General features: G+C 34.2%; 3 protein-coding genes across 3 annotated transcripts; 1 reads left to right on the forward strand and 2 right to left on the reverse strand.

Moving 5' to 3' along the window:
- Positions 1 to 6,033: 6,033 nt before the first annotated feature.
- LOC145031892 (outer envelope pore protein 24, chloroplastic-like) lies at positions 6,034 to 7,156 on the forward strand. The gene is made up of 3 exons (XM_078980549.1): positions 6,034 to 6,300; positions 6,380 to 6,739; positions 6,922 to 7,156. Exons 1-3 carry the CDS (start codon positions 6,103 to 6,105, stop codon positions 7,000 to 7,002), a joined length of 639 nt encoding a protein of 212 aa, XP_078836675.1. The 5' UTR covers positions 6,034 to 6,102; the 3' UTR covers positions 7,003 to 7,156.
- Positions 7,071 to 8,800, reverse strand: LOC145031891 (putative indole-3-pyruvate monooxygenase YUCCA4). The gene is made up of 4 exons (XM_078980548.1): positions 8,047 to 8,800; positions 7,709 to 7,957; positions 7,507 to 7,629; positions 7,071 to 7,411 (listed from the first exon to the last, which is right to left on the reverse strand). Exons 1-4 carry the CDS (start codon positions 8,689 to 8,691, stop codon positions 7,199 to 7,201), a joined length of 1,230 nt encoding a protein of 409 aa, XP_078836674.1. The 5' UTR covers positions 8,692 to 8,800; the 3' UTR covers positions 7,071 to 7,198.
- Positions 8,801 to 11,377: 2,577 nt separating this feature from the next.
- On the reverse strand, positions 11,378 to 13,081 carry LOC145031893 (small ribosomal subunit protein mL103 (rPPR7)-like). Its single transcript, XM_078980550.1, has 2 exons — positions 11,661 to 13,081; positions 11,378 to 11,503 (listed from the first exon to the last, which is right to left on the reverse strand). The coding sequence occupies exon 1, from the start codon at positions 12,993 to 12,995 to the stop codon at positions 11,760 to 11,762; it is 1,236 nt and encodes a 411-aa protein (XP_078836676.1). The 5' UTR covers positions 12,996 to 13,081; the 3' UTR covers positions 11,378 to 11,503; positions 11,661 to 11,759.
- Between the last annotated feature and the right edge of the window lie 1,167 nt (positions 13,082 to 14,248).

Consider the following 14,248-nt stretch of genomic DNA (forward strand, 5'->3'; position numbering starts at 1 on the left):
CACACCACCTGTTAGCCTCCCGTCGGCCACTAAATGCCACCGTAAACCCTACAGCTCCGCCACCTTCCATTGTTGTGCTGGAAAACGAGCAGGAAGAAGCTACACCACCCCACTGCCACCACCTTCTCCCCACCGAAAACAACAATCCCAACCCTACTCTACAAATGGTGGGGCTGATTTAATCAAAGTGTTATATACAATGGGAAAACAGGTTTGTGTCTTCATCTGATCGGGAATGGACACGAACGAAACTAGTCAAAAAATTGAGGGCACCGGTGGGGTCAAACAGATCGCGGCGAGGGGAGAAGGAGTTCATCAAGACCGACGATTCCTCCTTGGCCTTATTGATTTCATCGTTGGCAGCCACATATCGAGGAAGGTGAAGTAATTGCAGTCGATGACAGTTTTGGTGTGGCCGGTAAATACCGAGGAGGGGAAAGGAGTCGATATCTATCGAGCTTTCCTTGGTCCTCTCACCTGTTCGCTGGCAACAATAAACCGGGAGAAACAAAACAACTTAAACTTTCGCCATTTAGGGGTGTTTGGTAGCTCCAATCGGCTAAAAAGAAGGAAGAAGGGGTAGGGTTTCGTTGGTGAACTGTGAATGAGAAAGGGAGGTGGAGGCGGCGGTCGTCGTTTGTGGTGGTGAGGGAGGCTGCTCCAGCGGCTTCCCTTGGTTTCCTTCGTGCTGATCCAGTAGCGCACAAGCAGGAGAAAATCCGTAGCAGCAGCTGGGGGTGTTTATGGGTGGTGTATCACGATATGATCAAGAGGAAGAACGAGGGTTCTTGCCCCTCTAGCCTCCCCAAAAAATGAAGAGAGAGAGAGAGAGAGAGAGAGGCCCCTCCTTTTTTAATTATTAAAATAACTATTAGATTTAAAAAGTTGAAAGAAAAATGAAAATAAATATCCCAATGGTATTATAGTAATTTCATTATTTAGAGGGACTAAAAACGCAATGAAACTAGCTCAAAAGGACCATAAAACCAAAAAAGTCGATGTTTGGACTAAAACCCCAAAAAAATGTATACCACAGAGACTATTTTTGCAGTTTTGTCTTTTTAGATTAGGTTATTTGTGTAATTTCCAAATAAGTTAGACTACTATTTTATGTTAATAGAACTTTCAAAGAATAATAATGTATCTTTTGATTCTTGTTGTAATTTTAACGTATTTTTTATTAGGACTAGCTTTTATAGATATAGTTTTTTATTAATACCCGAAAAGAAAAATATGAAACCGTAGACTTCATACGAAACATTCGGTGTACAAGTAGACAATGCACACATTGTGCATCGAATGCTTGTACACCGTAAGTTTCCTTGATGAAATCGTAGGTTTTTCAAAAACTACTATTTGGGAGACTGTAACCCTTAGGAAGTAAGGTGTTGTTTGTTTTTTTGGAAAAAACCTTATTAGACCTCTTATTGTTGCGCGACGCAACACACGCGCAACACTTTTCATCTCGCAGCTATTTGTTTTTCAAAAGTCTTCGGATTAAAAAAAAATTTGTGCATGTTATTCTTGGTGCAACACTTGTTTTGTCTCTCCCTACCTCTTCCAACATCTTTTTTTTTCTTGTTAAAATATTGATTATATATTGCAGAAATCTTATTTCACTTTTTTTTTTCGTTTTTTTTTTGTTTATTCTCGTTGAATTTTTTTTCCTTTTTTTTTATATTGAATAATAATAATTTGTTGATGAAATATCATTATTTTATGCTGAAATATCTTTATTTTTTTTGTTAAAATATTATTATTTTTTGCTGAAATATCATAAATTTTTGCCGGAATGACATACATTATTAAATTTTCGATATTAAAAAACTATTTTCGGATTATAAAATAAGATTATTTCAAATTTTTTAATATTTGCAGCAACATGCAGATGTTAAAAAAACAAACACGATTCTTATTAGAGTATTCAGCCGTTTGATCCACCTCTTCTACTGAAGAAGGTTGTAGAGGTGGTCTGTAGACTTTATAAATTTTTTCTTTAAAAAACAAACAACACCTAAATCGTAACTTATAAGAAACCTTCGATTTTTATTTCAAAAATGGAAATATATATATATATATATATATATATATATATATATATATATATATATATATATATATCACTTTTTGAGAAAGAGTGACAAATTATGAAACTTATGGTTTTAATGACGTATGTAGGATAAGTGATAATTTTAACACCTCATATTTATTTAGGACTGTTTCCTATTTTATTGGTTTTATTGGTTTTAGAGTTCGGTTAGGACTCCTTGTAAGGTTATTATATAAAGTCATCTAGATGTTTTATTTTATTCATTCCAACATCTTCTTTCTCTCCTTTATTCCTTGGAGATTTATCAGCAATGTAATCTTTTAATAAGAGTGTTGTTTTAATAGTGGTTTTTCCGGTTTTCCACGCAAAATCGTTGGTGTTTCTGGGTTGCTCTTTTTATAACGAGTAGGATATACTAATTACTGTTTTTTCTACTTTTTGTTGTTGTTCATTAGGGCTACTCTGAAGGGAGTGAAACTTTTACTTCGTCAAATAAGAAAAGGGTATGTGTGTTTGGTTAGCACTTAGTATCCAATTACCAATTTCGAACAATGTTTCTTTGTTTTACATTTACATAGGTCCGATTTTGAAATGGAGAAAGACTGTGGATATATTCAGATATATTCAACTCATGTTATCAGCCTTGTGAAAATCCTTATTTTTCTGATTTTGAATTTCCATTGACCCGCCTCATGTTGAGTCTGTTACGAGACTAAAAGTATCTGATTCTACTTTTTTCCTCTAAAAGTTGATAAATTTTTATATACTTCATCATTGGGTTAGAATAGTCCTGATCTGATTTGCAAATAGAAAATGTTAGTGTTTGTTCTGAGCTAAAGTTGCAAATAAAAATATCCTGATTTGAATTTGTAACTTTGAAGGTCATGACCATAATTTTTTTTTTTGTATGTTCCCTAATCCCTCTGTCTAATGTCTTGAAGTCAATAATCTCTCTAATTTCTTGAATCGGGATACCATTGGCAATCTTCTTCTTACATGCTTTGATTTTTGATCGCTTCTCTACATGTTGTGTTGAAAGTGGAAACACAAAAAAGATATTAAAATTCTATGTATCACAAGTTAGTGAAAACAAACTACATTGATTTTTAATTTTATGGTAAACCAAAAGATACAACAAAAGTTTCGTAAATTGTGGTTTTTTGGTCAAAAATTCAAAAATATCTACTTAATATCGTTTTTAAATGTAGTTAACACCATTCATTGAAAAAAGATAGTTATGGAAATGGAAAATATAGTGTATTTTAGAAAGACAATCACAATCTTATTTAACGGCCACATTCGCTTCCATTAAAAATAAAGTTCATAGCAGGATGTTATCATAGATAGAAATTCATTTCCTTTTTTATCGGATGATACTTTAATCCTTTTTGGATGTTATCATAGATACGTATCTGACAATTGAGCCTAGTCAAAGCTCATTGCGCGTCGTCTGAGCCTTTTACGATGCGCAATGAGCGTCGTAAAAAGCTGTTTTTCTAATAATGTTTTTACTAAAAATAGAGAAGTAATTATGGTCGATGGCTAGTTTAGTAATTTTCTTATTGACCAAAATATTGATTTATTTTTGTAAGTTATTTTATTTTTGAAAATGATAAACTTTCTTTATTAAACTTTAAAAACAACCGACCTTCAAATTTCGACAAATCCTACATGATCTTGAGCAAATTTGGTTTGAAATATTTTGTTCTTTGTTTAATTCTTAATTTAGTAAATAAAATAAAATTAAATGGTATAAATATCTTTCTACATACATAAAGGACATGTTATTTACGGCAAAGTTACATGGACTAATCATGTAAATTTTTTTGGGTAAATTATACCATTCGTCCCTCGTGCATATGTCAGAAAGCATGTTTAGTCATTATTTTCAAAAATTAACTCGGACCATCAATTTATTTGTTTTTCCTTACACGCTTAGTCCCTATTGACATGATTACCTTTTTACCCTTAATAATTTGTTTTTTCATTTTATTTTGTTTACTTATTAGTTTTAAATTATATATATATATATATATATATATATATATATATATATATATATATATATATATATATATATATATATATAGGTTCAGGTTCATTTGAGACCATTCTAATTTTGTGAGACCGTGAGACCAAATCTAAAAATAATTTTAAAATGCAAAATAAATGGAAAAATCCAAAAATTCTTTTTTTAAATATTATTTTCGGAACTTGAATTAACTAAAAAAAATTAAAAAATAAAATATAAAAAAAATCTCGTTTTTTTTTTTTTTTTGAAAAATACGTGAAATATTCTAAATAAAATATTACACTGACATATTTTAAAAAATAATTTTAAAATGCAAAATAAATGGAAAAATCTAAAAATTCTTTTTTTAAATATTATTTTCGGAACTTGAATTAACTAAAAAAAAATCCTTTTTTTTTTTTAAAAAAATACGTGAAATATTCTAAATAGAATATTACACTGTACATATTCTAAAAATAATTTTAAAATGCAAAATAAATGGAAAAATCAAAAAATTCTTTTTTTAAATATTATTTTCGGAACTTGAATTAACTAAAAAAAATTTAAAAAAAATAAAAAAATAAATAAATAAATGACTCTCACGGTCTCACAAAATTAGGCCGTCTCACATGGACTTAACCCTATATATATATATATATATATATATATATATATATATATATATCCCTACCCATCTCAAAATTTTCCATAAACCACCACATATAACCGCCAGCACCTCCGGCATCACCGCTTACCGCCAGCACCTTCGACACCACTGCTTATCACCGCCAGCACTTCCACACCACCACCTTACATACTTTCCTTCTTTTCACGGTCTGTTTCCTTCTCTTATTCCATCACCACCACCTCTTACTTATTCCGACAATACTACCGTATACCTATTCCAACACCACCAATCACCTCTAGACCACAATCTAGTAATATATCTTACATTTTACTTGACCCTCTCACATGCGAACCTAGAGCTCCGTTCAATATGGTGGTCTGGTAGCTTCACATGAGTTCTAGCCCTAAAGCTCTAGGAAACACATACATATCAAAATTGGTGCTGAGATCTACATTATAAATTCCGAAATTGAAATCAGTGATGAGAGAAAGAAATGGAAAACCACCCCTGCATCTTTATGAGATTGAAGTATGGGAATTGATAAAACAAACAGAAAGGAAAGAAAGAAACTAGAGTTCAAATTTTATCATATCTGAAAGATCTGCACTTGGTCCCAATTTGAACAAATTTAAAATGGTCTTTAGGCCCTTTCCCTCTGTAACCATGTTGTCGGAGCTACTGGCCGCCTCTGCCTCCGATTCGAACAAAGAAGAAAGAAAGAGTGATAGTTCTTTACTGAGACCGGAGAAGAAAGAGAGATCGATCGACAGTTCTTCATTTGGGGTGTCTTGATGCTCGCCGGAATAGATGAAATCGTTAAGGCGATGTTCCTCGACAAAAGAGAAATCCGAGTAAGTGATGGTGGGGTTTAGTAACCTGGAAACGAAGGAGGTAGAAGAAATGTAGAAGGAAAAGGGGAAAGAGAACGGAAGGCTGGTTTAGAGTATTTAATTTTTTTTTTAATATAAAATAATTTTCATTTTATAGTTGGAAAGGAATATAACGTGCAAATTTTAATTAATGAGGGACGAAACATGCAGATTTTAAAATAATAAGGGATGATCCGAATTAATTTTTAAAAATAATGACTAAATAGGAATTGTGTAATTTACCCTTTATATATATATATATATATATATATATATATATATATATATATATATATATATATATATATATATATATATATATATATATATATTTTAATCATTGCGTAGAGGCCAATGTGAGAGCCCAATCCAAGAGCGATCGGCCTAAATCGATAAAAGAGCTCGTTAAATTACAAATTGTGATCAAAAGCCCACAAGACTATTGAAAATCACACAATTCTTTTTCTTTCCCACCATCAGCCTGATAAACCCTTGTAACTCTACAGCATCTTCTGGTTTTACTCCCTTCCAAAAAAAAAAAAAGATGAAGGCTTCATTCAGTGGAAGCTACGACGTCAACAATTCCGACGGCACGGGTTCCATAGTAGTGAACGCCGGCGGCGTCAACTTACAAGCTTCCGTCACTGGTGGCACATTCTGCAACGGGCCTCTTTTAAACGACCTTACTCTATCCGTAGAAAGCCCTGGATCCTTCGTCGTCGATTATATCGTCCCCAAAAAGGTGTAAATGAGTATTTATGTTTGACTTTCATCTAGATTTCCATTTTGCAGCTAATACTTTAGTTTTGCTATGAAATTAGGATGTGCGATTTCAGTTCATGAATACATTTAAGATTAACGAGAAGCCATTGAACTTGACGTATACACACTCGGTAGTTGAGAACACGACATCATTGGATGGTACGCTAGCGTTGAATTCTAATCATAAGGTTTCAGCGAATTACGGATTTAAGTCTGGGAGCTGTAAGGTGAAGTACAATTACATGCATGGAGGTGTGACGACTATTGAGCCTTGCTATGATTTTGCTGAGAATTCGTGGGACGTAGCTGTGTCAAGGAGAGTTGACGATGACAGTGTGGTTAGGGCTTCGTATCAGTCGTCCACTAGGGTTTTAGGGTTGGATTTGACAAGGAATTCCTCTAATAATAGAAGCATCAAGGTAAATTCTCTCTCAACTTTCACTTTATTGATGTAATTTATGTAGCTTTTAATGTATAACAGATGTTGAATTAGTAACACTGTAACAGAGGAATTGCAGTTATTTGATGTAATTTGCGTAACTTTGGAATTGGGCATGCTATGTGAAACAGTTCTTGACATTTGGTTCTTAATGCCTTTCAGGTTTCTGCATCAGTGAATTTAGCAGATAAGAAAAAGAAGCCAACCATAAAAGCCGAAAGCATCTGGGATGTCGAGATTTAATTGCTCCAATTCAAGAACAAAATTTTTGTTAGTAACTACTCGTTTTGCTAGTATTTATTTAAAAAAAAAAACTGGTCAAAGTAGTTTTTGTATATATATCACTGCATAATTTTTTTTTGGTGACAATTAGATTACAAAAATAACTTTATGAAAACTACCCTAACAAAAAGATATTGATCCTATTTCAATTTTCATGCTACATATAAGGATTAATCTTTGAGCTTAGATGCTTTCTATATGAGCTCAATTGTCTCCCAATATCTTCTGCTACCCTTTCTGCATCATTCGAAGCTCCAAATAAGCCTTGCCCTGTGAATCCTATGCTGTAAATTCCATTTCTGCCCTTCATGTTACTTATCCATGAATTTTTGGTTTTATTACCCTGTTCTTGTCCTGAAAAACTTTCCCCCTACAAGAAAAAAATCAATCAATGAAAAAAAAAAAGCACACATTTGGAAATTAAATGCATTCTTATGTTGTATTATTATGCATTGCAGATTGTACCTTTAACCATGAAGCTACATTACTTGTATAACCAGTAGCCAAGATTACCGAATCAAATTCTTCCACTTTTCCATCAATGAATTCCACGTGGCGAGATGTGAATCGTTGGATTTCACCCACAACCTATCAAAAATAAACAACTTAAAATATTTAGTCTAAAAATAGTATTAACTAGGATTATGTCAAGGTGATTTATATTTACCTTAATTTGGCCAGACTTAATCTTAGATAATGATCCAACATCCAAAACCGGTGTTTTTCCGGTTTTACCCTTGAGTTTAAGAGGTCCATCTTTAGGTCTTACAATACCAACCCTACTTGTGTCTCCAAGAGTCATCCGTGAATATACAATTAAGAACCAATCAACAAATCTTAAAGGAAACAACTTTAGCAAACCAACTGCAATCGCAAAACACGATCTTCCTAAAATGTCCCTAGGTAATATATGCAACTGCATACATTTTTAAATTATTCAATAATTCATATCAAATAAATATTAAACAAAAAAAAAAAAAGAAGAATATGTTATATTATATGTACCTTATCTCTTACTACTAAAGAAACTCTCGCACCATTATGACACAAATTCAAACTAATCTCCATCCCCGAATTCCCACACCCAACAACCAAAACATTCCTCCCTCTAAACTCACCACCGTTTTTATACTCACTACTATGCATCACTTTCCCGCCAAAAACCTCCAACCCATCAAACTCCGGCACCACCGGGGCGGCATTATCTCCGGTGGCCACCACCACCCACCGCGACACAAACTCCGTCCGGTTCGCCACCACACGCCACAAACCAAAACCATCGGAAGTTGTCTTGTATTCTGCACTCTTAACCTCGTACCCAAACATGGGACGAATTGAAAAGTGTTTGGCGTAGGAATCGAGGTAAGCGATGAACTGTTCCTTGGAGGGGTATTTTGGGAAATTATTAGGAAAGGGGAAATGAGGGAGTTGACAAAAGTTCTTGGGTAAGTGAAGCTTAAGGGAATCATAGGATTTTAGTCTCCATAGAGATGCTAAACAATTTTCTTTTTCAAGAATGACAAAGGGTACCCCTCGTTTTCGAAGGCATGCGGCTATAGCTAAACCCGAAGGTCCAGCACCCACGATTAGAGGGCCGGGGACATAAACACGCGTTAATTCCATGTCATCTGTAGTTTGAGAGAATCCCATGGATTATGGTCAAAGGTGTAGGAGTGAGAGTTTGAAATTTGAATTTGAATGAATGTATATAATGAGAGGTTTAGAGAGGTGGTGTTTGTGTCTTATTCTGTATATTGTTGGTTTAATGGGTTTAGTATTTATATTGTATTTTGGTATTTTTCTATGTTAAGCAATAAGCATCGTTGTTGTACTTTATTTATGGGGGGCCTTTGCTTCAATGTTCATTATCCGTATTCTATAATATTTTAGCGAGTGCCAGTTCACAAAAGGGGAGGCTTTTTTGGTGTTTTGGGTAAATAACCCATCAACAATTGACCCGAAATTTTGGAGGTTTCTCTCAAAATATGGACCCGGTTATTGGCTGTTAGTGAAGTACATGCACATCGTCTGGTCCTAAACAGTCTGGTCTTTCTTAACAAAAAAAAATAGTCTTTGTAAGACTTGTTCGGTTTAGGACGTTTTTCTTTTCATTTTCATATATTCTTTTTCTTCAAAAATTAAATTATATGATCATTTAATAATTAGTAATAAGTTATAAAAAAAAGCTCCAACTAGGTACTATTAATATTGTAAGTTTAACAAACTAGATAGGTGTTTGAGATTGATTATTTAAAACAAATTAAAGCTTATATGGTACCAAAAGAGTATGAAGTATTATTATTGTTCATGGGATGGTGGTCACACTTGAGTTGAACACGTGGTAAGCTACTAAGCTTTCTTGATGAAATACATTTTGCTATAATGGACCAAAAAATAAAAACCATGCATGACGTGAAGCTTTAGTGTCCGTCGATGGTGATGAAAACACAGAAAATATGAGGTTGTGATATGTTGATTGTGGGTGTTTTTTAGAGTTTAGAATGGTAAAACTGTTATTTTGTTTTTATTTATAATAAACACTATCCAAAAAATTGAACCAAGTATGAAGTATCAAAAACAATTTATTTAAGATCAATGAACACTTTTGAATTTATGCCATCTAAAACGCTAAAAAAATCCTTATCATATCAATATACAAATTTAGAACCAAATGTGGTCAAATTTTACGTAGGGTTTTAGTTTTTAACTAAAACATTCAGTCACAGTCACTCACCGTACCATGAACTGGGGTGTGACTGTTTAAAAACAATCACATCAATCAATCAGGATTGAGACCAGTCCTAATCATTACAATCATTTTTTAGGACCAGTTTCTACCAGTCAGATTATGATTAGTTTCAACATCGAACTGTTTTGTGAAATATGTTGATACGAGTAGCACACAGGATTGATACCAGCAACCGATTATGACATATTGCGGTTACGAAATGGAGTGAGTAAATCTGTTAGATTTTGTTTTCCATACACTTGTCACTAAACGGCCATCATTTTGAAGGGGCCTTAGTTTCTTCATGAATGTATGGTAGTGGAAGTCCATCCATGGCCTAATGCTTGTTCATATGCTGATCAAGCTTTTGTCTTTTATATTTTTTGTGGGACTGGCAAAACATGTGTTTGGCTAAACGTTTTCTATTTACATTTCCCCTTTTTTCAACTCAAATCTTGATAAAAACATTTGTTTTATTTACCAAACATAAATCAACTTAAATTTTTTTTTTTTTTTTTTTTTTTTTGTATAAATGGCAACTTGAAAGAGGTGTAGAAGTTTAAACCTAATGAAACATATTTATTTTTATTTTTTAGTGAAAAGGAAATGGTCATATACTAAATGAGCTTTTCTTCTTTTGTGTATTTTGAAAGGTTTAAAAAGATGTGAACAGAAAACATAAGTGTTACTAAACGTGTATTTGAGTGGTGGGTAATGGATGTTGATATATAAGGAAAGTAGATGGAGTACAGTTTTAAGGTGGTGATTAAAAATTGGATTATTGTGTACTAGAAATGATTATCGGTTAAAGTTTGAAAGCAACTTTAAGCAGATATGATCGGTTTTAGAGACTTGGAATATGCATAGATGTGGGGGTAACACTAATATGCTCTTTGGTCTTTAAGCCACGACACAGATTGTTTTAATTGTAATCCATTGTACATTAAACATCAAATCCTATTAATTTAATCATTCAAATTTTGTGTTACCAATTTAATTGTTTATTTGTCGACTGGCTATAAATGAACCACATGAACAATGTTCATGATATGGACTGAACGATCACATAAACATACAAATTTTATTTTTCATGTTTTTTATTTAACAAATCCAAATTTTATTTTTCATGTTTTTTATTTGATTTAACAAATCATTTTGTTCATGTTTGTTTTCGCTTGATAATCATATTGGCTAATAAGAACGATTTTGTTATATGAGCATGTCCTCAAATCTTTTGTCATTACATAATTTTGTTATCCATTATCACATAATTTCAAGTTGATATTCTCATGATCTCATCACTAATCTTATCCATTGAATTTTTGTGTAGTATCAACCCGTTTAATTAAACGGGTTCAAATATCTTAAACCTTTTGATTTCATGTGGTATCAGTTTTTGTCACCTCAAAATGACACCTTTGCATATAAACAAGCAGAAAAAAATGATGTTATCCCTTATTAGTCTTTTTCGTTTCATTTTAGCTTATCTAGATCAAATTTATGATCTCTAATGCATGCAAGATACAAATGTAAATTTTAATCCAATCACCTTGAGACTTGAATTAATGTTCTTATGGATCTAAGTAACTTATCATTAAAACCATGGGATTAGCTATCAAGTATCAAATCGAACTTTCAACTATATATTAGATTCCATACATGAAGAAGAACAACAGTCTAAAACACTGAATAAATGAGGAGGCTTATTGTCAGGACAAAATTTGAGCTTCTAACCTGTGTTAAAAAGTTTAAACAAATGACAAGATTCAGAAACTGAACCAAAAAAGAGCTTCCAACTGTAATAAAAATCAATAAGCAACAGAAAAAAAGCTCCATATTTGAGCTACAAATCACTCAAACTAACTAGAAATATAACATTTGTATCACTTACCTCGTTGACAAAATCCAACCACCAGTCTGGAGGCTATTGGCAGCATGTTTGTGCGTATCAGTGGTTTTATTCCCATATTTATGATTTATCAAACAGGGTTCATGACCTAGCTTCTCTTGCAGGATCAATGGCATTACTAGCTAATCCAAGTTCATTCTCCAGTTTTGACCAAGCAACCAAAAGGTTAGGAGGGAACTTCTTCCTCATTGTCCTGATCATCCCTTTTGCATCCTTGGTTCTTGACTTTTTAGCTAACCCTTCAACCAAATGCTTCAATGTATTGAAATCAGGTATCTTGTTTACCTTCACACTGTGCTTAAACACCTTGTAACCAGTCTCAAACTGCTCATTCTTACACAGATAAAACAACAGTGTTCTAAATGTTGCAGCATTGGGTTGACAGCAGTGTTCTTCCAACTTCTCATACACTTCCTTTGCTTCCTTCATCATCCCCTTCTTACAGTAACAAGTCATCAGGTAATTGTAACTTATGGTGTCTGGTTTCAGGGCTGCGTTGCTCATTTCTTCAATCATTGACTTGATGTTCTCGGGATCACCATCAACTGCGTTCATTAACCTTACGTTGTTTGCAGCAACATCTATCAAACACCCTCTGTTCACCATCTCATCCCAGATCTTCTCGGCTTCAGTTGGGTTTCCTTTCTTATACAATGAATGAATTATCGATGTATAAGTGATTCCTGAAATCTGAATACCTTTCTTGTCCATTTCTTTCAGTTTATCTATCGCCAATTCAGGCTTACCGGCATCGCAAAAGGACTTAACCAGTATACCATATGAATACTCGTCTGGTCTGAACCTATACTTTGCTGGCATTTCGTCGAACAGTAGTGGCGCACGATCGAAATTCTTCGTGTTCAGACAAGCCGTGAGTAAGGCGTTGAATGATAGAGCTGATCTAGGCGTTTTCAGGGCTTCCATCTGATTATATGTATTGAGAGCTTGCTCAAACATGCCGGCGATGCCGTATGATTTAATAAGGGAAGATAAAAAGTGCTCATCGGTGATCCGAGGATCGCTTTTATGGGACTCGATAAGGGCTTCTATTTCCGAGAAACGATGAGATTTTGCAAGGCGGCGGACTGTGATCTGTTGAGCATGATGTGCGGATCCGGGTGAAGATGCGGAGTAATTGGCTTTGACGGTTGAGTAGATGTCTAAAGCTTTGTCGGTATCGTGTTCCGTTCTGAGTTTTGATTTGGCTTTGGAAATGGTCATGGAAGCTGAGTTTGTGACATTGGTGGCGGAGGCAGTAGCGACGGCGGTCGACAGATGACGGGTGCGGCGGAGGAGCGCAGAAGAAGACGACGCCATGTCTATTGTCTAGGGTTTTGGGTTTAGCAATGAATGAATCTTCTTCAGTCGAGTTCGAGTCGCGACTCACGAGTGTACCTGTTACTAACCTGTATATGAACAGTTTGGGCCTTTGTTGGCCCTTGGGTTAACCCGCCTCAGTATTCATTAAGCTAATATTCGCATTTAAACCGGTTTTTAGGTATAAAATAGTAAAATACGGGTTTAACTTGTGACTAGAAGCAACCCTTTTTTTTAAATCAAATATAATTCGTTACATATCGACCGACCAAACGGTTAACAAGCTGCGTCGTTAGCTCTTTCTGAATGGCAAAACTAATTATTTTGAAAACAACATATATGAATCTAGAAGATATAACATTAGAATGTATCAAATGCAAAAGCTACAAACACATGTTGATTTTTTATATATGCATTATCGTATTTTGCCACTTTGCACGCAACGGTTTTCAAAGCGGCATGCCTTGTTGTGAAACCCCCGCTCCTCCAACAGACGAGAGGAGAGACCCAGTAAGATCCACACAAGCGTGTTTTCCTTCTATCCATCCAAAGACCAAAATGTCAGCCCGCCTGAGTGTGGATCTTCCATCATGCAGGTCCGTTAAAAAGTTCATTGATGCTTTTTTCATAGAAATACCAGAACGCCGACAAACATCAAAGAGAACATCCCTAATTACATCATGTTGATACTTGAAACCATGGAGCTCTCTACAATGAACCGCATGTTCCCCAAAAGTGTCCATGAAACATCCTAAAATTCAAAGCCAAAAAATTCATTTTTAATTAGGTTATTACATAAAACCAAAGTGTGAATAATCAAAATATAATATTATGAAACCATATCAGAGAATAATCTCAAGGATCTCGTGTGCGGAGAACATAGTGTGATGCGCTCCGATCAAGCCGGCTCCTTTCCTTTGAAATAAAGTACCTGAAACCAAAATTGTAAACCGTAAGCACGAAGCTTAGTGAGTTCCCCTATCATACCACATACCACTATCACATCATGTCGGTTTAACGTATTCTACGACTTTCATTTAGATCACTAAGGCTAAATATCACTCTAACGTAAATTCACTTTTTACGTCATTCAGCGTCGTGTCGGTTCTGTCGCGAAACTTCGACAGGTCATAACTTCTTCGTTATAACTCGGATTTTAGCGTTCGTTATATGTACGAAATCCTTGTAACATATACTACAACTTAGTTAAGATTATTCATTCAAAATAATCTTCCATCAAAAAGTCATTTTTG

Source organism: Lactuca saligna, chromosome 2, assembly GCF_052625555.1.
Source record: "Lactuca saligna cultivar CGN05327 chromosome 2, ASM5262555v1, whole genome shotgun sequence".
NCBI classification, from domain to species: domain Eukaryota; kingdom Viridiplantae; phylum Streptophyta; class Magnoliopsida; order Asterales; family Asteraceae; genus Lactuca; species Lactuca saligna.